General features: G+C 44.2%; 1 protein-coding gene across 1 annotated transcript in view; it reads right to left on the bottom strand.

The window, feature by feature from the left end:
• The window catches only part of CCSER1 (coiled-coil serine rich protein 1), a 2,474,954-nt gene that overhangs the window by 1,628,188 nt on the left and 821,336 nt on the right, over positions 1 to 25,430 (bottom strand). Inside the window, exon 4 of the mRNA XM_086961938.1 lies at positions 11,449 to 11,542. Within this exon, the coding sequence (XP_086818064.1) occupies positions 11,449 to 11,542 (94 nt within the window). The remainder of the gene's footprint in view (positions 1 to 11,448; positions 11,543 to 25,430) is intronic.

Genomic DNA, 25,430 nt, shown 5'->3' with positions numbered 1-25,430 from the left:
CTCACCAGGGTAACCACTGGTTCTGTTATGATAATCTCTTTAGGAAGGCGAAGGAGCATAACAAAAGTTTAACCTGGGACTGTTATGATTCTTTGACATGGGATAAAATGAAAGAGTCAGGAATGTTGAAAATGCCGTTGGTGGGGAGCAATGTTGGCGAGTCCTCCCGCCAATATGCGGGGACGCCCTTTCGGTCAGGTACGAGTACCGACGATTACTCGAGATCTGCCGGTAATGCAGGGAAAAAGGGTTTCTGCTTCAATTTCAACAAAGGTAAATGTACTAGGCCACAGGGATCGTGTAAATTCAAGCACGAATGTAGTGGTTGCGGTTCGTCCCATCCTGAGTCCTCGTGCAGAGCCAGAACGGGTGAGAAGGGGGGTAGGGGAGGCGCCAAACAGGTCTAACATAGTCCGAGGGGCGCCTTTACCAACCCCGATTGATACCTTGGCGATGATTCCCTGGCTCAGTGAATACCCAGATCGTACTTCTGCTGGATTGCTGCGAAACGGTTTTTCATATGGTTTCCGCATTCCGGTGGGGGACTTTCAGGGTGTCGGGATATGCAAAAATCAACTTTCCGTCCTGCAGCATACGACTGTAGTACAGGAGAAGATCCGGAAAGAGGTTATCCGAGGTCGTGTCGCCGGCCCGTTTTCTGCACCCCCGGTACAGTATTTTGTTTGTTCTCCTTTAGGGGTGGTCCCCAAGAAGGACCCGGGTGAGTTTTGATTGATTCATAATTTGTCAGCTCCACGTGGTCTTTCTGTAAACGATGCAATAGACCCAGAAGTGTGTTCGGTGCGGTACGCATCCTTCGATGAGGCCGTAGCCATTTTGAATCGCCTGGGGCCCGGGGCGCTGATGGCGAAGTCAGATATCGAGTCAGCGTTCCGGTTGCTCCCGGTACACCCGGACGATCAGCGTCTCCTAGGATTTAATTTTCAGGGTTGTTTTTACATGGATAAGTGTATGCCGATGGGGTGCTCTATATCTTGTGCCTATTTCGAGAAATTCAGTAGTTTTCTGCAATGGGTCTTCACAAAGAAGACGGGTTTCCAACATGTAATGCATTACCTGGATGATTTTCTGTTCCTTGGGGCAGCCGGGGATCTTGAATGTGGCCGGGCCTTGGCCGAATTTTGTTTATTAATGAAACAGTTTGGTGTGCCATTGGCACCAGGTAAGACGGTGGGTCCTGCGACTCGCCTCGAGTTTCTGGGGATCGAGTTAGACTCCAGAGAAGGTTGTTTTCGTTTGCCAGCTGACAAAGTGTTAAAGTTCAGGGCAACCCTGCAAGAGTGTCTAAATGGGTCAAAAATTACGCTGCATCAGTTACAGCAGTTGGTGGGACAGTTGAATTTTGCCCTGAAAGTTATACCAATGGCCCGCCCCTTTTCTCGTTCAATTGCACCAGCTATGGTCGGCCTAAAGGAGGGCCACCACCGCACGAGACTATCGGCTGAGGTCCGCCAGGACGTGCGTATTTGGTTAGCATTTCTGGCGGACTTTAATGGTCGAGTCATATGGAACAAACCAGCCGTATCCTCTGAAGAGCTGGGGCTATGGACAGATTCTGCAGGAAGCATAGGTTTTGGTGCCATCTTCGGCACAAAATGGTCAGCACAAAGGTGGCCGACGTGGTGGCACGACAATGGTCTGACAAGTAATATTGCTTTCTTGGAACTTTTTCCCATTTTGGTGGCCTTGAGAACCTGGCCAGAAGGGTTCAAGGATCACTCTGTGATATTTTGGTCCGACAATATGACTGTGGTTGAGTGCATCAATAGTCAGGCAGCACGATGTAAGCTGATTTTAAGACTACTCAAAGAGATTGTTTTGTTGTGCATGAAACTGAATGTGCTGTTCAGAGCAAAACATGTCCCAGGGGTACAGAATCAGGCGGCTGATGCACTGTCTCGTTTTCATATGCAGGCTTTCTCGGGCTTCCTTCCCTCAGCGGACCCAGAGCCGGCACCCTTCCCCGAAGCTCTCTGGTTTCTCGGTGCCCCGAACTTCGTCACCTCGTGGGAGAGAGTCTAGCACCACGGACGAGGAAGGCATATGAAGGGGCGTTTAGGTCCTATTTAGCCTTCTTGGGGACTGATAGAGAGAAGCTTTGGGGCCATGAGGAATGGGTGGTGAATTTCCTGATGTCCTTACGTAGGGCTGGGAAATCTGTGGCTACGGCTCAGAGGCATCGTGCTGCTATTTCCATTGTCGCCAGGGCTCATGGTATCCAGGACCCGACAGCGTCTTTCTTTGTACAGAAAGCGCTGCGTGGGTGGCAACGCCTTGAGGGTCGCAGAGTAGATGAGAGGCGCCCGATAGGTTTGGATAGGTTGGCCCAGTTGTTGGCTACACTCCCTGCCACATGTTCATCTCCGTTTGAGGCGGTGTTGTTCCGAGCCGCTTTTACGCTAGCATTTCACGGGGCGATGCGAGTAAGCGAACTGGTGGCAAGGAACAAACAGGATGTGGCGGGGGGTTTGTGCCAAGAACACGTTCAGATCAGAAGAGAGGCAATGACGGTCTCCTTTGTCAAGTCCAAGACCGATCAAGATGGGATGGGTGACTGCATAATCATACGCAGGATTCCCGGGTCCTCCATATGCCAGGTAAAGTGTTTAGAAGATTACCTAGCACGAAGGGTGGCAGTATGGGGGGGGACCTTGTTGAGACACGCGGACGCCACCCCACTGACGAGGTTTCAGTTTCAGCGGGTGCTTGCGATGTCAATTGCCGCTGCGGGCTTGAACCCGGGCGAGTTTGGGACCCATTCCTTTCGGATAGGGGCTGCTACAGAAGCTACAGCCAGGGGTCTTAATGTTGAACAAGTGAAACGAGTGGGGCGTTGGTCCTCCAATTGTTATAAGAGGTATGTGCGGTTACACATGTTGTAAAGCTGTAATGATGTGCTTACGCCTCTTGTTTTTGTTTGGTTTTCAGTTGCGCAAGCCTACGAGGCGGGGCGGACTTTGCAGTCGACCCAACACCAGGACAGCGGTCAGACATCACCGGCTGTGAAAAAGGAGGTGTGGGTCGTGGGCCACTCATACGTGAGGCGTGCCGCGGACGTATTCAAAGCAGGTGACATGATTCACGTAGCTGGGGAATACGGGTACAGGGTGTCCTTCTACGGAAGAGGCGGTCTCTGTATTGACCAGTTTCAAGCATATTTTGAAGATTTGTTAGGGCGGACGAGGTCACCGCCGTCTGTAGTCATAGTGCATCTAGGGGGCAATGATTTGGTCACCACCGGTAGACGACTTCTCCTGGAGGCAATGCTTTCCACTGTAAGTTGGTTGGCGAGGAGAGTTCCGGGGTGCACAATTGCGTGGTCCCATATGATCCCACGAAAGGTATGGCGGGGGGCTATTTCTATTCCTGCTTTGAATCACTCTGTTAGGAAGCTTAATAACAAAGTGAGTAGGTTGTTCCGTTCCGGGACATTGCATTCTATTTCGCATGGATGTATTAATGATGACAGTGTGTATTCGGGGGATGGTGTGCATTTGACTCGGGTGGGAAATGAGTTACTCATAGGAGACTTCTTAGCATGGTTAAAAACGTTGAAGCATGACCTTTAGGTAGGAGCTTTGTGGGGGGTCCGGATAGCCGGTCAACTATCCGGACCTGTGGCGGTAAGGTCATGATCGGTGAGCAGTAATTGGAAGATCCCTATGAGTGGGCGTCACCCAACACGGATGGGAGCGCTCGGGAGAGGTGGCCATTGGCCCCTCAACGGGGAGGCGGTCCTGTCTAAGGAGAGGCCGCCGGAAGGAAAGGAAAGGCGGTCAAGGCCCCTTCCTGTGTAGGAGGGGTTACAGCCCCCTCCTGGGGAATTTCCCGGGGCCAGTGACGTCTGCGACGGCAGATGTGGTAAGTTGTGTGGGGTTTGGGGGGAGGTCTACGCTACCTTCTAGATACTCACACGAGTCCTCGAACGACCTTTAAGTGGCGTCGAGTTTATTGGGGCCCCCGACAAGTCAAAGGGAAATTGGTAGTTGCACGTGGGGTACGCCTCAGTGCTGTCGCCCCTCCCAAGTGGGGGGGGTATTTCTGGTTAGGGATCTTGACACCGGTTACGACCTTGCCGTTGGCCCTTAAACGTTAGGATGTACAATTTCATTATTTCAAGAAAATGTTTTGCAGGTTGGTAGTTCGGCTAGGAGAACCTCTGTATTAGAGAATCTGTTAAGGTTAGCCAAACATCGCAATGTGGTTATGAAATTGTACATTAATATGAACTGTTTAACGTTTAATTTTTTGTTTTAATAAATACGGCCGGGGAGGGTCACTCCCTCCCTCTTCCAAAAACTTCAAGAACTGTTTCCGGTTTCCCTCCTTTTGGGGATTGTGTTGAGAGGGGGTGGCGGGTATCTCAGCCATATGGAAAGGGGCGACCACTCGGTCCCCCCGAACTTATGGCAGAGTACCTCGATCCCCCCGGGAAGCCATTTTGGGCGGGAGGCGCGTCTCGGCTGGTATGCCCGAAGCGGCGTAGCCGGGGCGCGCTCTTTCCCGCCCTGGAGTGGGCTGGCCTAGACACTGACGCAGCTGGCCATGCCCTCGGGGCAGGCAGGGGCGGGTTTACGCCCGCCCTGAAGACGGATAAAAAGGGACGCAAGACCGGAAGACATCCTCTTGTTCCTGTGCTCTGAAGCTGCACCTCCTCGCTGCACGTGAGCTCGAGACGGAACGAAGAGCCAATTTTGACCCACCCACCAGCCCCTGAGGACAGCTAGTTGTTTTAAGATGGTTCGATACTTCTAATTTTTCGTTTACAGGTTGTGGCATTATCATGTTGATATTGAGTGTGTAATAAAGTTGGCCGTTTATGTATGTTCTGTGATTAAAGATATTCTGTTTTTGTGTCCGTTGGTATTACCATGCTGAGATTGAGTGTGTAATAAAGTTGGACGAATTTTTGTATGTTCTGTGATTAAAAGATATTCTGTTTTGTGTCCGTTATAAGCATGCTTATTCGGGTCGTAGTGGCCAATGGATTGTTGGTTTAGGTAGCATTGTCGTATTTATTTGGTAGGCGGTAAGGTCATGATCGGTGAGCAGTAATTGGAAGATCCCTATGAGTGGGCGTCACCCAACACGGATGGGAGCGCTCGGGAGAGGTGGCCATTGGCCCCTCAACGGGGAGGCGGTCCTGTCTAAGGAGAGGCCGCCGGAAGGAAAGGAAAGGCGGTCAAGGCCCCTTCCTGTGTAGGAGGGGTTACAGCCCCCTCCTGGGGAATTTCCCGGGGCCAGTGACGTCTGCGACGGCAGATGTGGTAAGTTGTGTGGGGTTTGGGGGGAGGTCTACGCTACCTTCTAGATACTCACACGAGTCCTCGAACGACCTTTAAGTGGCGTCGAGTTTATTGGGGCCCCCGACAAGTCAAAGGGAAATTGGTAGTTGCACGTGGGGTACGCCTCAGTGCTGTCGCCCCTCCCAAGTGGGGGGGGTATTTCTGGTTAGGGATCTTGACACCGGTTACGACCTTGCCGTTGGCCCTTAAACGTTAGGATGTACAATTTCATTATTTCAAGAAAATGTTTTGCAGGTTGGTAGTTCGGCTAGGAGAACCTCTGTATTAGAGAATCTGTTAAGGTTAGCCAAACATCGCAATGTGGTTATGAAATTGTACATTAATATGAACTGTTTAACGTTTAATTTTTTGTTTTAATAAATACGGCCGGGGAGGGTCACTCCCTCCCTCTTCCAAAAACTTCAAGAACTGTTTCCGGTTTCCCTCCTTTTGGGGATTGTGTTGAGAGGGGGTGGCGGGTATCTCAGCCATACGTTACCGGCAGGCCTAGTCTGAGGACTGATACCGGACAGGTGAGAGGGCCCTGGGCAGTGGGTGTGGCGGGGGGTTCGTAGACTGCAGTGTAGGTAGATACCGTATTCTTTTCTTTGTTGTGATCTCCGTCCTCTCACTGTACTCTCGATAGTGGTGTACAAATTGATCTGACTCCGTCTTAACCCCCTTTCTCACTATCTTCAATCCTCTTTGTTGTACCGACCCACGCAACATTGAGGACTGTGTGTTGAGGAGGGGTAAGGGGGGGATACACAACCTTTCCGGAAAGAGGATCAGTAGTTTCAGCGATAGTGTAGTTCCCCTCCCTGTGTGTTTTACACAGGGAGCGCACTAAGAGCAGGCGTACACAACATTGCTCTAGCCCTGGCCGTCGCAGCAATGATTTGGTCCCTCGTCAATTTTGCCAGCACTACCCTCCCAGTTTACCCCCCTTCGTCTCGTGCGTAGGGAGTGCGAGCACGTGCCACAGCGGGCGCAGCGGCTGCCGAGGGGTCAGCCCAGAACAGCATCACGAGACCAGCAACTCCAGCGGGAGCAGCGGCGAGAGCGGTGCGCGAGAGAACCCGCAGGGCGCACCTGTCAGGTAAGAACGGCTCGCGCCAGCGGTGTCCCGTCACTGACAGCTGAGGCTGGGGAGGAGGGAGGCTGTCAGTCAGGGGTGTCCAGCCAGGGCCGGGGGGGAAGGGGGCGCTGCTGCTGCTGTCACCGAGGGAGTGCTGGCTGCTAGGAAGGGTCCCGAGGAGCGCTGTCCTGCAAGGGGGAGAGTGCGTGAGGGGGTGGGGGGGCAGTGTCATGAAAGTGGGAGAGTGAGCGTCAGTGTCAGCAATGCCCTGCAAGAGGGAGACTGAGCTGTCAGTGGGAAGGGAGGTCTGCGTCATCAGTGGAATGCTGCAACACTCTTGAAAGTGCCCGGTCAGTGGAGAGGGCAGTGGGAGAATGCCTGGTCAGTGAGGGAATTGCATGCCAGTGGGGAGGGAGTGTGCTACAAGTGTGATAAGGGCCATCAGTGCCCTGCAGGGGGGAGACTGACCTGTCAGTGGGGAGAGCAGACAGCTACAAGTAGGAGAATGCCCCTCAATGTCAGCAGGGGGGAGAATGCCATGCCAGTGGGGAGGGCAGTGTGCTACAAGTTGGAGAATGCCCTCAGTGTCAGCAGTGCCCTGCAAGTGGGAGACTGCCATGCCAGTGGGAGGGCAGTGTGCTACAAGTAGTATCAGCAGGGGGGAGAATGCCATTTCCGTGGGGGGGGCAGTGTGCTACAAGTAGGAGAATGCCCCCAGTGTCAGCAGGGGGCAGAATGCCATGCCAGTGGGGAGAATTTTGTTGCCCACACTGCATCACATTTGACGATGCAGAGTGGGCAACAAAATTCCTTTTTTTTTTTTTTTCGATACTTACCTCTAATGGTCCTTATCCCGTATTTTACATCCCCCCACCCTGACCCTCCCCTGCCTGACGTCACCGCCCCAGTACGCCCGGCACGGGCCGTGCCTGTCTGTAAAGTTTCAAAAACGACAAAATTCATTGTTGAGGGTACTTTTTACGCCACTGTAACCATTGATTCGTCCAAGAGGCTTTTTTCTGTAAGTATGTTTGACTCTCTCCAGAATCATGTGTCAATTAGTTGAGAATAAGCAGGGGGCATGCGTTATTATGGGCATTGGGGCTCGGCCCCCTTTGATTCCAGCCTCCCCCTCCTGTGACTGAAGCTTCTTTAAAATTAAATAATCTTGCATTTAAATCATGGCCCTTGTGCAAGCGGCTCATGCACAGACTGTCACTTGACATCTGCCAGCAAAAGCATTTGCCTGGCTGACGAACTCACAGCTCAGAGGTCTGAGAGGTCATCAGCTCAGCAAATGAAAAGCAATCCCCCCCCCTGATGTCATTCTGGTGAAGTAAGCCGCGAGCGCTTCAGGCTAACTCTCCATTGTGCTGGATCTTCTTGCCAGTCAGGGAGTGGACAGCACTGTGACCCCACCTTTTCCTAGTTCATGGCTAGAGTCAGTAAATCGTCACTAGCCTCCACCCTCTGACGAGTTAGGAAAAGGTGGAGTAGAGGCCATAGTCAGGAAGCAGATAAATCGAGTCTGCACAGCAGATTAAGCATTTTAAAGAAAACTGCGCAGACTCAAAGTATCTGCTTTCTGCACTGCTTTTAGCAAGAGACGTCACATGCATCATCGCTGCAGAGGACTTCTGGAGAGTCCTAGTGCACTGGGGCGGGTGATCATCTCAACTAAGCAGTCTGGTTGTAGCTTTTTAACCATGCAATTCTCTCCCTGTGCTCCTCTCCCGTTGCAGCTACAACAAGCAGAGCAGCAGGTGAGAATTTTTTTTTTAAAGAAAGCGATGCAGCCAGTCTACACTATCTCTTTTAGCCATCATTACAATAAAAGTTACTGTGAGATCAGTGTGAGGTAAACCTGTTGGACTAATTTATTCTCAGTTAAGTGGAAATACATTCATTTTTTTTTTTTCATTTCAAAAGAATTTTATTGTTATAAAGAAGCAAATGAAGATACAGATTATAAGTAAAAGTGATACAATTGATAACAGATAGGTAGCAATCAGAAGCTGACATACAAAAATGAGTCATAGCAAATACATCCAGAGATAGAAGCAATCTGCCAAAAACAGAAAAATGAATCAATCAATAGAAATTAAATATCTGAGGCAGACTCCACAACCAAGAGTATCACTATCAGCTGGTATAATCAGGGGAAGAGAGGAAAGGAAAGAAGAAAGAAGAAAGAATGAGAAAGAAGAAGGAAAGAGTGGAAAAAAAGAGATAGAAGACAGAGAAGGAGGAGAAGAAAGAAAGATAGAAGGATTTCCAACGAACACACCCAACAGACAAGACGCCATTCATCCAGACGAAGGGATACATTCATGATATGAGCCGCTCTCCGGATAAGCCTGCATTCTTTTAGTTTCACACCCAAAATTCCTGACGAGCCTGGTGCAGACTATGAATAAATATCTAAACATGAGAACGTTTCACAGTTTTGTTTTAAAAAACAAAAAATGTATTATTTATTCTATTGTACTATACTCGGAAGCAGGGAATCTTGGGGGTGAGACACATAGCAACCAGAAAAGGATACTAAGGCCAGGGAAGAGTAACTTGCCAGCTTCTGCCAGGTCTTTCCCAAACTCTTGCTAAATTAACAAAAGTTCTTGAATGGTTAGTATGGAACATGGCGTGTCTTTGGCTGAAAGGGAGAGGGCGGTGGGGGCTAGTATATCCCTTGAATTGCTTATGTCATTTAAGTCCGAGTTGTGGAGTGCCTCACTCTTACAAAAGTTATTAAAAAAAGGTTTTCTCTAGGTGCAATCTGATTGCATTTTATTATTACAATATATGATTTGAAAGCACTTTTATCCCAAATGCTAAATATGGTTGCACATTTTAGCAGCCTATCATTGTAAGAAATGTTTTAAAATAATGACCTGCAAATTTGCTGTACTTTCAGTTGCTTTCAGGGGTCATGTCAGTATTACCCGTTACACCAACCATGTCTGTGACTCTCTGGTTATATACAGGCATCTGTGGGGATCACATTAACTTAATGCATGTAAACAAGTGCATTTCCAATTGATTTCTTTAATTTGCGTGTTTTCATTTAAAGTGTGCAGCATTTACCTTTCAGTTGAGAGGTCAAGAAAATAGAGTAAGAATAGTTTATTAGCCGCATCTCTAACCAGACCTACATTGTACTCAGGAAAACCATACTTTTTTATGCTATTCAATCACTGGACTTTGACAGAATCTGCAGAATGCTCAACTGTCTGGGACATCTGTTAAGCCTGGGTTCTCTAAATGTTCCGTAGGGTGGGGAAAATGTTCCGTAGGGTGGGAAACACAGGCCATCACATGTCAATCAACCACCTGCTGCATGACTAACTCTTCTCCAATCCCACAGGCTTTTCAGCAGCACTGGTCTATCAGATATTTTTTGACAACCTGTGTGCACGTCATAGTTTGACTTGTTAGCTCAGATATTATATCGCTAGCAGGTTGAGCATACCAGGATGAGGAGCTTAATGACAAGAAAATTGAGGGGCACATTATCAAGGACAGGCGATAAATTATCGCCGCTTTTATCGTCAGGAAACAGCCGATAAAGCGGCGATAATGGCCTTGATAATATGCTCTATGAATTCTAATCGAAGCCCATGTTCAATGTGAACACATCTAACATGGGCTTCGATTAGAATTCATAGAGCATATTATCAAGGCCATTATCGCCGCTTTATCGGCAGTTTCCTGGCGATAATGTATCGCCTGTCCTTGATAATATGCCCCTGAGTTATTTTTAGGCTGTGGATGGTAGTGTTAACACACCCCTTGTATTTCTGTTCCATATTATGGTACTTGGAATGCTGTGTTCCATAATATATCATGGAATGTGTAACGAAAACAATAAGAATATTTGAAAACATAACAAAAGACAAGTAGACCGCTCTCTGAGTATTTGTGCACCAGGAAGCAAGCGAAATCTTGCTAAAAATCATGGGAGTATTTCAAATGTTTCCTACCACTTCATACTTCTGCAGTTCTGTGGTATTGTCACAAAGCCTGAGTCACATTATTTGGGCTGTATCTTCAGAATGCATGCCAGTCAGGCTCACTTGTAAGTCAAACTCAACCAAAACCTTTACGCTCACCACTTTAAAAAGTCACCAGCCGCCACTGAGAATAAGTCATGAATTTGGAGGAGCAACACATCCTAACATATAGACCTGATTGCCAAAGCATTCTCTTCCGTAAATCAGCTTGTCTTACTCTAGGAAAGTTACATGTAAGTCTGGTGTAAGACACAACAACTGACAGAAAAAAACTTTGTTACTCAGGTCTGAATATTTAGGAGTAATTCACCCCTAAGACAAGAGTGACGATTACTCACAGGATGAAATGTTCTTTTTTTCTACACTAGCTTTGTTCTCTTTAATTCTTGCCTTTTTTTATCTTGAATGTGTCTTTTATGTTGAATTTTTTTATCATCAGTGATAAAAAACGTTATAAAAGGATGATAAATCAATATTTGCTAACTCATGTACATAATATGAGCCTTGAGATTTATCATTCTTTGAACGGAGATACAAGATTTTTATGTTATCAGAGATGTAAGTAATGTTTCTCCCTGTCTTGATTCAGCGTAGGTTTAGGGGAACACTAAAAAGGATGGAAATAGCTCATTAAAAGTTGATTGCATTTCCCTTCGCTTTCATAATATCAACACATTAAAAAAAAATTAGACTCCTGTTGTCAGCCCCAATCAGACACATTTTTTTTCATTTACATTTCTAATCAGTTACTGAAGCACACATGTATTGCATGGCTTCATATATGTTGTTTTGGGATAATTATTGATTTATGTACTAGATTTACGAGTTTTTTAAAATCTATTTTAGTATTATAGGAGGGCACGTGTCTCCTCCTGATTTATTCAGAGCGCTAAAACACACTTCGAGCTAGCAGAACACTGCTTTATAGTCTTTCTGCAACCCTTGTTGGGCTTTGCCCCGTCTAAACCGCAATCTCTTTTAATCAGTGCAGTCCTCCTTCCTGTTTACACCTCGCCCAGGGGACGTCATTAATTTCCGTAGTTTTCTGTCTTACCAGATCGATGGTGATGCTTGTCTTCCAGCAGCTCGAGGTCAAGCATGAGGTCATCTTCATCCAATTCGCACGAGCCCAGATTATTCAAAACGTCCTGTTGAGGTGAACAAGAGCAATCCATTTAGAACAATTAGCAAAACGGAGCTATCACAAAACCAACACAAACGCATTTCTTCTTGCACCCACTGGGCAATTTATTGTCTTATAGCTTATTTTCCTCAGCCAGAACTTTCATTATATGAGACCAAGATAAATGCCACCATTTTAGTTTATTTTTTTCCAGAAAAATCTTTATTTATTCCAGCATTTCTAAAACCCTTCTGGACCATGACAACACCTCCAGACATTATTCTGTTTGTACTCTGAATATTATTCATTGGTAATTAGTGTGACAAATTTAAAATTACAGCAAGGTGGGATGAGAATGCTGCACACTTACCATTACTTACTGCAAACGTATTTTGCTGCTGGCCACTTTCTAAAAGTCACAATAATTTCTACCAGTTTACATACCAATTACTCCTACTGCCAATAGTGCTATACTACGTCATCAGGGCCGACGCTTTCTAATAAATGGCATGAACAATTGGATACCATTATTTGGGACCAAAAGCGAGCAGAAAAGCTTTTCAAAAAGTGTGTCATTTATTTGTGGGTTCAATTCAGGAAGTGGGTAGAAAGGGGAATGCCAGACCGTTGAAGATTCAGGGTGTTGGTATCATAAAGCTATCCTTTTGAATCCAAATAACTGACTAACCTATCCACCACTCAAATGACTTTCATATTTCACTATACTAATTCAACACTAATCCTTTACGGGTTCCGGAGTAGCGTGCTCGTCAAGGGCAGCAAGCGCTATATAAACAACCGCGGCCTGTAGTGGGAGTACCGGCCGGGCATTGATGTGGGGAGGTGGAGGGGCAGGGTGGGGGGTAGTAATGTATGGATTACGGACCTTAACAGGTAAGTAAACATATAAATAAATAAAACTAATGTCGTTGCAGGCACTGCATCACCAAATGCGATGCAGTGCACGCAACAAAATTCGTTTAATTTATTTATATGTTTACTTACCTGTTAAGGTCCGTAATCCATACATTACTACCCACCACCCTGCCCCTCCCCCACCCCACGTCACAGCCCGGCCGGTACTCCCACTACCGGCTGCGGCTGTATATAAATGCAATTACAAAACAATACAATAATGCGGCAGATGATATGTACATGGCACTACAACCGCCATTTTGTTGGAGAGATAGGAGCTACAGTGTCAACAGTTTATGGTCCACATTAAGACTTGATGGGAATGAGAAACGCAGACACTGAGTAGCAGGGTAGTCGTTTCCAGTGGTAGATCACCAAAAGCCACAGACATAGAAAGATAAACTAGTGTTTACATTCTTTTTTAGTTGGGAGCCAGGGTTAAGGGTTCTTCCTCCAGAATTTTTCAATACAGGTTGAAAATTATTGCATTTTATGGCAGTATTTTCACATAAATATGCTAAAAAAACATATAATCTGAAGGGTTACGCATTCATTTTTTACGGATTGTTAAGAGAGCCTAATCATTAACAAGGGTGTTGGGATTTCATCTACCACGAGGAAATGTTTACAACATGTCAGAAAATAAGACATTTGCCAGCACAGATTGCTCGAAAACGTATTTTTGCATTGCCTATCATTTTACCGAACATCTTTCTCCTTTTCTACATTCTGCTCCCTTCATTTTTCTGCAGTGGCCATTTAAAGTATATTGTAAATTAACCGCTATGATTCAGAATTTAAATGAAATGCGAAGGTTAGATAAAAAACATGAGTCTCTGAAGCTCAGGCCATATGCTGCAGAGCAACACAGATTTTGTGGGCCCATTCTGCAGTGTCATCACTGTGGTTACAGAGCCCCTACAGGTTAGACAGCCGACCAATTACACCAACCTGACTAGATAGCACATCAAATAGTTATATTTTAATAAGGCCATATCTAATTTAAATATATGTCTAAAAAATGCTACAATTTTTGTTCCCAAAGTTTCGTTTTTTACTTTATATGAAAAGAAAACGTTTGCTATCATAAGCAGACGTTTCATTTTGGAACAATAACACTTAGGACCAGATGTATGTCCATTCAATTTTGCAAGTCGCAAATTGCGACGTTTTGCGAATAGCAATTTGCAACTCTCAAGATGGAATGTACAGCAATGCCTTACACACTGTTTACGATTCCTGATGGGGTAGTTAATTAATGACCTTAATAATATTAATGAGGTAGGTCGCAATTTATGACCCTTAGGAATCTCACATTTCTGTGTTTGTTTTTTAAATAAAGTAACGTCTTTTCATAAATTTGCGTGAAAAAGAAAAAAAGAAGTTTTCTTTTCATTTTTTAAGGGCAGGCATTGGTCCATGGCACCACTGCCTTATCTTAAGAAATATTCTTGCATACATTCACAAAGGGTAAGGGGTCCATTTGCGACTGGCTTACTGCAATTCTTAAAGAATCGTACATACCAGTTCAAAGCAGTGTGACTCGCTATTAGGAAGGGACGCCCTCGGCACTCCTCTTTCTAATAGCGACTCGCAAACCCTATTTTGTGAGTCAGTAATAGGTTACTGACTTGTAAAATAGGGTTTGCACATACCACAACCCTTTTTAGCAGTCACAAATGGGCTGATTTCCCATTTGCAACTGCTAAAAAGGGTCATACATCTGGCCCATAGTCTTCACCTGTAGTTAAAATAGGTTGGGTTCCTAGACACTAGTTTGTCATCATTGCCAAGTATTCATATGTACTAAACATCATAATGTTGAAACCAACATCTTACTAAAGGTGGGCATCAGTACTCCACGGATGGCAAAAATATCATAGGATTTTTTACAATAAAACACTTGTACTGCCAATATCACTGCAATGGCGATTGAGTCATTGTTAATATTTGGAAAATTAAAATATACAACATTTTGGCCAAGATCTATGGGCTGCAATTTCGTGCTGCACTTCATTCGATTGAGAGTAGCACGGATTGCCAAGAAGCACTAATTTATGTTTCACCATCATTCCAGAGGTTTGGAGCTGTACAACAGCGTTAACCCAGCACAAGTTAAGACCACTATCAGGTAAACCTTAATACGGGGCCCTGCCTAAATGCCTTCATTGCCTAGCCACCAAAATCTGCCACTTTCTGAACTGAATAGGACAATCTGTGAGACTGGCGTAGGTCCTTCCAGATTCTGAGGGTCTGATTTAGAGTTTGACAGATGGGTTGCTCCATTGAAAGGTGGAGGATATCCCCTCTACCGAATTACACATGCGTTATATCCTATTTCACTTATATTTAGGCGAGCAAGAAATCCATTCTCTTCCGTCAAGTTCTACATCACTCCCTGAGTCTGTACACTGAGAGCATTTGTCCCTAAGAGAAATACAGCAAAAATTGAAATTATGAAAGCCTGAGTGAAGAAGGGAGAAGGCAATATGCAAATGTAGCTGCTCCTAGACTTATATTATGAGGTTAGTAATGTAAAGGTGTCATAATCTTTGGTTTTCCTGTATGAACATATTTGCTTTGTCATTTGTTATAGAGAAATAAATGACACATTTTTCTAGAAAAAAATAGTTTCTCAGATCATCTCTGAGCAGACCAACATTTTTTTCAGGTTAGTTGCTCATGCAGTGGTCTGAGGATGAAACCTATATATACACATGAGCAAATTTCAAAAACAGTTATAATTTATTATGCATATTTGTTAAAAAGTTCAAGAAAGAAAAATAGCGCTCAAGGAAAAATGTTGGCAAAACAAAAACAAACAATTCACGTGCCAAACAAGTGGCTAACAAACAAACAGTACATGTGCAAAAAGAACAACAGAAACAAAATGATGTGTCCACAAATTATGGCCACAAAAAGGGCTTTTTGAAATTTGCTCCTGTGTATATATAGGCTTCTTTTTCTTTCTTCTCTTTTTCTTTTTAATTTTGTCTATACGTTTGAAGTTTGATTGTTTATTTTGATTTCTTCACCTGAACCTTCTGTTAGCTGTCATAATCAATTGTCCCTGGTTCAGGGTTGTTGGACAGCCCCTGTAGCTTGTCAATGAGTGGTCTGAGGATGAGCAGTAAAAAGAAATGTCACTTATAGAACTAAAAGCGGGTTGATAACAATAATGCATTTCAGATTTTCACATCCTACGTTTGCTCAGGGATACTTTATATGAAAGATATCTTCTGGAAGTGTCAAAATAAAGGTCATGCATCAATAAATGGGCATATTAAGAACACTCTGTATAGTTTTAATAGATTACTAGTCAGACTAAAAACAGGTAGGCACATTTATTGACTTTAAGATAAATTCCATGTACACGTGGTGGTAATCCCATATAAATCACGATAAGGGTTTCTAAGATTTTCAGAAATGCTATAACTGATTGGCTTTGCCTCTGAAGAGTTGGATCTAGCTGAATAAATAGCACAATTGAAAAAGAAAAGGATGACATATTTCACATATATACAATAGGCTAATAAACTAAAGTATGGGTACCATACAGGTACCAATGCATGGGTTCTGGGAGTAAATATTTTTTAGTTCGATCATTGCTGGTGCCTCTGTCAGTGTCATCAGCTCCCTGTGGTTAACTGCAACAGATAATGGGAGCTTCAAGTTAGTGGGGGAGAGAGGGGGGGTATAAAAGGGATCAGGGGGTTTAAAGAGCAGTGGCAGCAGCCACAAACAAAGGGGGGTGAGTTGGGTGAAGGGAATCCAGGAGGCGGGGCCATACAGGGGTTATTAGGAATAATATATTAAACATAATAAGAACTTTCCTGAAGCCGCCGTCCGCCTCCTGGATTGCGCCTCCGGTCCTCTTCCGGGTCCCAGCAGCCCATGGGACAGACTCCCATCCAATCACAGTGCTGTAGAGCAGCGCAGGGATTGGCATGAGTGGACTGGAAAGACCATCAGCTCAGGTTCGGGAGTATGTTGGGGTTTCTCCAGACCACCTGTTCAATGCAGTTGGGCTAGAGAAACCTAAGTGCGCATGTGTGTTTTGGTCAGCCTGATACAGCCGACCCAACACATTGCACACATTGCACAAGCTGGCTCAGAGCGGCAAATAAAAAATAAAACAATACTAGAACATCATTTAATTTTTCATTTGCTAGCTCTGAGCCAAGCAGAGAGGCGACGCTCCTCATTGCGGAGGAGCTGCCGCTGTTAAAGAGTGTGAGGAGAGGGAGAATGGATGGTTGGAAATAGAAAGATACAAAAAGGAAGTGAACAGGCTAGTTTCAACAATTTTGCCAGGGCTGCTTTTGCTTCCACAGTCTGGCCCTTGAGCCCTCCCCATCACTAGACGTTTTCGAATATAAAACATGCACAAGCGCTATTTTTTTAATACTAAATAGCATTACAGCCATCATTTCACATACTGTCCTCTCCAGTCAAGTTTCTTTGTATATGCATCTATGAATTTTGATTTACATAAGCAGTCCCAGTAAATCCGAGTTCATGCAGGGACAGTACATTCAACTGCAGTGTATTATGGAGGGTTCCAGCCCACAGCGGTTCTGCAACCTGACTCCTCTTTTGTGATGCAGTTTAAAAACGTTACATTCTTGGTTTTAATGCAGTTCAAATCGAACATTTGCTCTTTTCTGATACAAAGAAATGAGCAATCCAATTTAAGCTATCTGAATTTCAAATGCTCCGCCTGCCTGAACACAGTTTTCATTGAACACAAAATGGATTTATTAAGTCGTTCATACAAGCGCTCTGAGCTAAGCCCACTGATTAATGATGTTGTTTGCATTATCAAAGTCTTCATTTGCCCACTGTCATCAGAAGCCGGAATGTGTGAGGCCCTGAAAAGTAAACTATTAACTTTGGGTGCAAAAACTACTTTGATTCAGAAAGAGATATGACAGATTCTAATCTTGTAAAATTGGAAGTAATCTTGCCTAATTGGAGGTAATCTCTTGGAAAACAAATCACCGAAGAGAATATTTAAACAAGTTAATAACGCGTGTGACCCACTATAATTATGGAACACTAACAAAAAATGTATTTATAACTAGTATATTTTGGGATAGATTTACTAAAAAAAAATAGCGCACCTCAGCATGGCAGACACAGGTGCTGCTGTGCTGTTAGGCGCAGGGGAAGACAGCAACACCATACCATATGTACTGTTGCTTCTCTCTTCCCATGTACCAAGCACACTCCTTTGCAACGTTGTGAAAAGGTGTGTGTGTTATGCCTGGAATAGGTTTTATACTGGACTGAACCTTCCTGGTACAAAATCCTATGACTAGACATTCAGGAGCAGATTTACTAACAAATTGCACAACATTGGGAGCAAGATACCTTCTAGTCTACTAAGATATGACGTATTCAGGCTCTCTCCCTGCACTGTTGCACTGAGTGCTGCCTAGCACTAACGCAGGCACTCTTGAACCATGGTGCAAGGGGTCCTGTGTTACAGGTCGGATTGTTTTTGGTGCAGGGAAGGTGTCCCTTCAAAACAGTTCTCTGAGGGTTTTTGCCCTTTCTATGCATGCTGCACATGGGAATGCAAAAACAACAGTTGATGGACAGAATGCAGAACAATGTCATACATTCACCACAGTACAAAGATCTCGGCCTAAATCCATCGTTTTTTTTTGCTCACCATGCCATACCAGTTTGAACCCAGCCATATGCAAATCAGTCTTGACCCTGTGCCTCATGGGAACAATCAGCCCGAACTACCAAGCCAGGTCCTCCCTGGACCGGAAACAAGCATCCTCGGACCGTTTTTGGGATTTCACCCCTCTCCAGCCAGGGAATGCAGCACACATAGAAAGAAGAAACAACAAGGAGAAATAAACATATTTCTCATCAATGTGTCTCACCTCGGAAGGTTAATCTGGGAATGCACCAAACACCATGGGTGGCTGCGAACACCCATGCTCCAACCAAGCCTTCCCTGGGCACAGTATTGCAAAGCAGTAACTTGCGCTGCCTTGCGTTACTCCAGATTTACTAAGCCACACAGAGCCACCCAAGGAGGTTTTATGTGGCATAGTAAATCTCATTGAAGCCCTGAAGTTGACTTTCGCTGCCTTGTGTGATGCATTGACAATGCAAGGGCTTTGTAAATTTGGTCCTTAGTATGTAATGTACAGGGAGGCACCCATGCAATGATTGATATGGTTGAAGTAAGCACTTCTGTTAACGCTCTTTTCAAGGTGATGGTATTTTTTATGCAGACCCTGATATGACAGTTTTTGTAGATCTGGCTTCCTGTCAAAAATCATGGGTGGAAGCCTGGCAACACCCAAGCACCTCCCTTGGAACGCCCCCTTGATACAAAGTACCACAAAATGAAGGGCCCGATTCACAAAGGTAAACTAAGACCTGAGGTCTAACTTTAGGCTTGAAGTCTAGCTTAGACCAGAAGTGTAAGTTTCGATCTGAAGTCTAAGTTTAGACTTCAGGTCTAAGTTTCAACCTGAAGTCTAAATTTAGACCTGAAGTCTGAATTTAGACCTGAAGTGTACATTAAGAAATGAAGTCTAAGTTTAGACTTGAGGTCTAAACTTTAACTTCAAGTTTAAGTTTACCTTTGTGAATTGGAACCATACTTTGCTCTACTATATCGGCACCTTTTCAACTCAAAAACAGTTTGTGACAGAAAGTAAATACTTTGTCAACACTTTGCTTCACTTTGTGGGACTTTCCGGTGATGAAAAGTGTCAAAATCATTTCCTTTGTGTTGTGATATTATTGAAGGGAAGTTTGTTGCCTCAAAACTCCTCATCACTCAAACTGGCACTAAGGCACAGCATTCTGTACTACGGAAACAACACCATTGGAAGAAAGAGGCACAGATGTGCCAAGGCTGGAGATGTGCCACCTCTGTCAATCAATCAGTCAATCAGGGTTCTTGTATAGTGCTGAAAATCACCTGTGAGAGTCTCTAGGTATTTGTGGGGACGGGGGGGGGGGACTGCAGTTTGGTAAACCTATGTCACTTCCTCTCAGAACTGACTCTAACTGGATTAAAGAAAATCCTGCCATAATTTGTGTTGTGGGGAGACTGGAAGTTGTTAGTGTGTGTGGACAAAATAAAAATACATCATTTCGAATAGTGGTGCCTTCCTCCATTAAAAAGCATTCTACACAGGGAGTTAGAAAACATATTTATAAATCTTCTATACTTCTACATCATGTATTCCATGGGCATAAGCACTGAGTTTCACTTCTTTTGAACTCCTCCAAAGAGGCCTTAGGCCATATATTGCCTGCCCCTGGAGACTCCTCAGCAATATGCTGTGGATGAGTGGGTCCTGATTCGTCTATACCATGTGAGTTGATTCGGCTCGCATACCCCCAACTGTTGAAAACTATGGTGCAACCCTAAACAGTATGGAGCCTATTTACGAGCTGGTTTGCATCCCTCTTGCACCACATAATGTGGTGCAAGAGCAATGCAAGCCGTAAATCAGATTTATGAAGCCACGCAAAGCCACTTTGTGTGGCCCTGAGTGGCTCCACTCTGCCCTGGGAAGGTTTCCCATGCAACTCTCATGGTTTTTTATGCATTCCCAGATTTACCAGAACTGGTAAACCTGGAAAGAACCAAAAAAATATGCCTTCACAGAAGAGGTGTAAAATATCTATTTTCTTTTCATTACTTCCTCTTTCTAAGTGTGCTGCTTTCTGCAGCAGCTTAAGTTAGAGGGAAATGCCTCTAAGGATTGCTTTTGTGCAGGAAGGTGCACCTTCCTGTACAGAAATAATCCTGCATGCAACATAGCAGAAAACCGACCCATCATCAAAATCATCAGCATTATATATTTTTCAAATGGCACCGCTAAACCCAAATGAGGCATCCAGAAAAGTCACAGTGTCCAGGTGGCGAAAAGAAACTTGTAGAAATTTTCTCCAACATTGAAACATTGCTCTACACCTCTTCCTAAGTCTCAACACCTGTTAAAAATGAGGTCTCAAGTTGGCAGAGGCATGCTTCCTGTCTAAGTAGGGACCACCACTCTAGTCAGAGTAAGCTAGATACGTACTAGCAGATAACCTGTGCGCACCCCCTGGTAGCTTCACACAGAGCAGTCAGGCTTATCTAAAGAGGCAATGTGTGATGTATTTGTGCAACACACACACACACACACACACAGAGTTACGTAATGAAAACACCACAAAAAATCTGGTTTAGAAAGATAGGTAATACTTTCATAAATAAATCAAGACCAAAACGTCAAAATTCCAATAGGCATTTTTCTCCTACATTGAAACATTCCTTTACACCTCTTCCTCAGACTCAACACCTATTAGAAATAGTGTCTCAAGTTGGCAGAGGCATGCTCCCTGTCCAAGTAGGGACCACCATTCTAGTCAGAGTAAGCTAGTGACGCACTAGCAGATAACCTGTGCACACCCCATGGTAGCTTGGCACAGGGCACTCAGGCTTATCTAAAGAGGCAATGTGTAATGTATTTGTGCAACACACACACACAGTTATGTCATGAAAATAACCCCATAAAGACTGGCTTAGAAAGATAGGTAATAATTGTATACATAAATCAAGACCAAAATGTTAAAAATCCAATAGTTAGATATTGAGATGCGAATGTACACATTTTTAAAGACTACGGGGCAGATTTACAATTACTGGCGCATCCCTGCATATCGGCAGGGATGCGCCAGTAATTGTGCGCCGCAGCTCCGCCACCCATGATGTGCCGCATTTACAATGCGGCGCACCATTGGGCAAAAATGACACAGATGCATCACGCATCTGTGCCGTAAAAGTGGCGCATTGCTGGAGTTGCGGCGCAAGCGCGACGCAGCTCCAGCAATGATTAGGGGGGCCCTATGTGCACAATGCTGCGTCAATCCTTACACCTGCTTCAAGCAGGCGCAGGGTTTTGACGCAGCATGGGCCCAAAAGTGACTGAGTGAAATCTTGTAGATTTCACTCAGCCACTTTTGGGAGGCGTTCCAGCGCCAGAACGCCTCTCCCTGCGATGGTACGTCTCTTCTGGCGCAGGGCTTTACAATGTGACGCATCTGGAAGATGCATCACGTTGTAAATACCCCCCACCATGGCACATTCTTTTGCGCCGCCGCTGGGTCACAAAAGTGACCCTACGGCAGCGTAAAAGCGGCGCAAGGGGCTTGTAAATCTGCCCCTAAAAGTATATCTAGTGCTTAGAAGCAATAAGTGCATATGGGCAATTATCTGGTCACACTGAGCAGGGAAAAAGTCAATAGTTCAAGCCGACCGTGACGGAGTGCTGGTTGGGGACAAGAGCCACGCAGGCCCGGTGCGCAGAGTACTTTGATCCTGGGTCGCAACAGCAAGATGTGGTGTGCAGATGAGAGATGTCTCAATGTCAAGCCCGCAGTAGAGGTGGTGCTTCGATTTTCATCACAGAGTAGAATCAATGCATTGAGTCCGTTGAGGAAAGTGCCAGTTCTGAGTGTGACGGTTCTGAAGATAATGCCCTGGGTTAACCCACCCTGGAGGGGCAATGTGTCAATCTTCTCCATACAGTGGTGGTGATGCAATGGTGTGGAACCAGAGGTTCTGGATTTGATGTAGCAGCTCTGAGTGTGATGCACCAATTCTACGCCCGCAACAGGGTTATGGCACCAGTTCTGCTACTCGCAGATTGGAGATGTGTCTATTTCTCTACTGTAAGTATCTGGGTTCACTTACAGTGAACCAGGCAGAGGAGCAGGTGTTTAGACTTTGAGTCTCAAGCAACAGGAAGCACGATAAAAAGCCCTTGAAGATCACTTTGGTTGCAAAGCAGACTCCAGCTCTCCTCAGCAGAGTCAGAGAGCAGCAGATAGCAGAGCAACACAGCAGAAAAGCAAGCCTTCCAGATATGTAGTCCAACAGAGTATTAGTTGTTGAGGCAGCACAGCAGCTCTTCTGACATAGTACAGTTTTAGGTCCAGAACTGTCTGATTTGGTGGGGTCAAAGACTCAGTACTTATACCCAGTTGTGCCTTTGCAGTGGGTATGACATCAAAGAAGGGTCTTTGAAGTGCATAATGGTCCTTTCATCCCAGCCCTGGCTCCAGACTATCAGTCGGGTGTAATCAGCATTTTGTCTGGGGACAGGGCACTGCATATTCAGGTGTAAGTGTCAGCCCCTCCCTCCCTTCCTGCCCAGGCAGAGCCATCAGAATACTGAAGAGTACTCAGACACACCTAACCTTCCTAGGTTTGTGGCTGTCTAGAGGGAATGCACAATGTGTAATGTCACCCACCCCAACGTCTATTGGAGACAGGCTGCAGGCACACAGAGCTGTAAGAGTAGAAAACTGTCCACTTTTTGAAAGTGGCACATTTTAAATACTTTACCAATAAAGAGGATTTATCATTACTGTTCCAAAGATATGAAACATGAGAAATCTGCTCCTTTCTAATCAGGAATTATAGCTTAAATGTTTATTAAGGAATTCCCAATGATAGCCTATCAGAGGAGTAGGCCTCACAGTAGTGAAAAAACAAATGTAGGAGTTTTTCACTATCAGGAAATGCAAAACTTAAAAGTCCATGTCCAAACTTTTGTTTAGAAAGTACCCTGGCTTATGAGCTAACTATGGCCTACCTTAGGTGTGACAAGTGTAATAAAAGAGGAGCTTACGTCCTGACAAAGGGTTTTAAACATCAAGTCAAAGTGGTAGTAAAACTGCATACACAGGTGCTGCAGTGGCAGGCCTGCGACATGTAAAGGCTACTTGTGTGGATGGCTCAATCAGTGCTGCAGTCCCATTAGTAGTGTTTAATTTAAAGGCTTTGGGTATTTGGTACACCACTTTACAAGGTACTCACAAGTAAATTAAATATGCCAATTGTGTATGCACTAATGTTACCATTTTTAGGAGAGGAACAAATACTAGAGCATAACTAGATACTTTAACAATAATGTGTTTTATGGATGAATGGGGCACAGTGAACTAACGGAAGACCTTGTGAGATATTTCAAATTGTGGCAGAACAGGAAAATGTTTGTCGAGAGAAAAATAACAATAACAGTAGAAATAAACCATTACATCTCATATTGAGTGTATGCTGCAGAGTTTGCAAATAGAGAAGGTAGGCAGGGGGAGAGAATGAATGAGAGAAATGACTTACTTCTTGGACAAGATGGTGTTTGCACTAAAATATTGCCTATTTAATATACATTAGAAAAACACACTTCTACACCTCATAGAATTTTTTTTCCAACAGCAATAACCCTACATCAGTGAATACTTGTATTATCAAGTGTGAAAATGCATTCTGCACCTTATTAAATGATGCACAATAAAATACATGAATTTAAAAGAATCTCTTCTATAAGTCACTGGTTCTGTCACACGGGGTCAGAATACTTGTTGAGATCAAAAGGGAGTCATATTAAGGTGAATAACCTTTAGGGCAGCAGAAGAAGTAAATGTATATCAATTGATTTTGGCTCCTGTCTAAATCTACTTGATAACTACAGAAATATACTTAGGTTCCAAATATTTGCCTGACTCAAATATTCCAATATTTGAAATCCCTACTGAAGTACTCTTTCTTTTTCAATATATATATATGATTGTTTCAATATCCTCCTTCGCCATATCAGCAGTTCCCAAATGCTATGAATTCCCTCCTTTAAAAAACCTCCCTGATGCATAGCCTGTGATGAATATCCTTCTCGACCTCTGTCAACTGAAGACTTGCTACTGCACTGCTAACCCTGAGCTATATTACAATGTTGACACGTTGATTTCTTACACCACACACACACTCACATGTCTTTCTAAAGTCCCACGCAAACAGACAATTACCCTGACCAGACCATGCCAATGTGCATTTCCCAATCTGCCATCTGAAAACACGACTGACCAGTCATAACATAAAAAACAGCTGTATGCACAGCAAACTTCGCTTAACCAATCGCACTACATCTATCCATCCATAATCTCGCTTAAAATTTAAAGTGAGACTTAGCAAAACAAAAACGAATAGCACACCCACTGAGAGTCATTGAAAGTTCAAATTAATGTACAGAACAAACATTTATTTTAAGACTACAAGGAGCAAAATAAGTCAGTACATTAGTATAGTAGGGTTTTTGTTTCTGATTACATTGTTTTATAAGTAGCACACAGCATCATGACACAGAGGCATATTTACAAGCCCACTTCGCCACCGGAGCATCACTTTTTGCAATGGGTGTTGCTGTGGGCATTCCATCACAACACCCATTGCTTTTTTACACAGAACCAGATTTACAAGGCTGGGGCAGAGCCAAACATTAAGACCAGGTAATGCCTGGTCTTAGAATGGTGATTTAACTTTCTTTAATTGATTCCTTTTTAAATCAGTACAATTTGCCTCAAGTCTCTCCCTCAGACAGAATAAGTTTAGATTCGCCAAATACTTGTGATGAAATTTTACTTGCTATTAAATCACTTCCCAAGAATAAATCCCCAGGCCCAGATGGTATCCCAGCGGAATTTTAATAAGAATTTCAGTCTTACCTTTTACCTTATTTAAGTACACTTTTTTCCCATTTTGGTTCCTCTGGCACTATTTCAGGTTCCTTTACTGACGCTCTAATCATCGTTCTGCCCAAGCCTGATAAAGACCCTACCCTGGTTGCTAATTATTGTCCCATTTCCCTAATAGACCAGGATTGTAAGCTATATGCCAAAATTCTTGCCACTAGATTAGCTCCTATCCTTCACTCCATCATTCATCCAGATCAATCTGGTTTTATGAAAAATAGGTATTCGGCTAACAATACTAGATCCCTCTTACACGTTATTGAAAAGAGCCCATATCTTGCTTCCCCTGCGGGAGTGATGTCTTTGGATGCAGAAAAATCTTTTGATAAAATTCATTGGCAGTTTTTATTTAAAACTTTATTGTCTTTTAATTTTGGTGCCCATTTTATTCGTATGATTTCTGCTTTATATTTTGCCCCTACAGCTCGTTTGTTTAT

The sequence above is a fragment of the Lissotriton vulgaris genome, chromosome 3_1 (genome assembly GCF_964263255.1).
Source record: "Lissotriton vulgaris chromosome 3_1, aLisVul1.2, whole genome shotgun sequence".
Taxonomy (NCBI): domain Eukaryota; kingdom Metazoa; phylum Chordata; class Amphibia; order Caudata; family Salamandridae; genus Lissotriton; species Lissotriton vulgaris.
The sequence above is the reverse complement of the archived record's forward strand: the minus strand, read 5'-3'. Positions and strand labels throughout refer to the sequence as shown.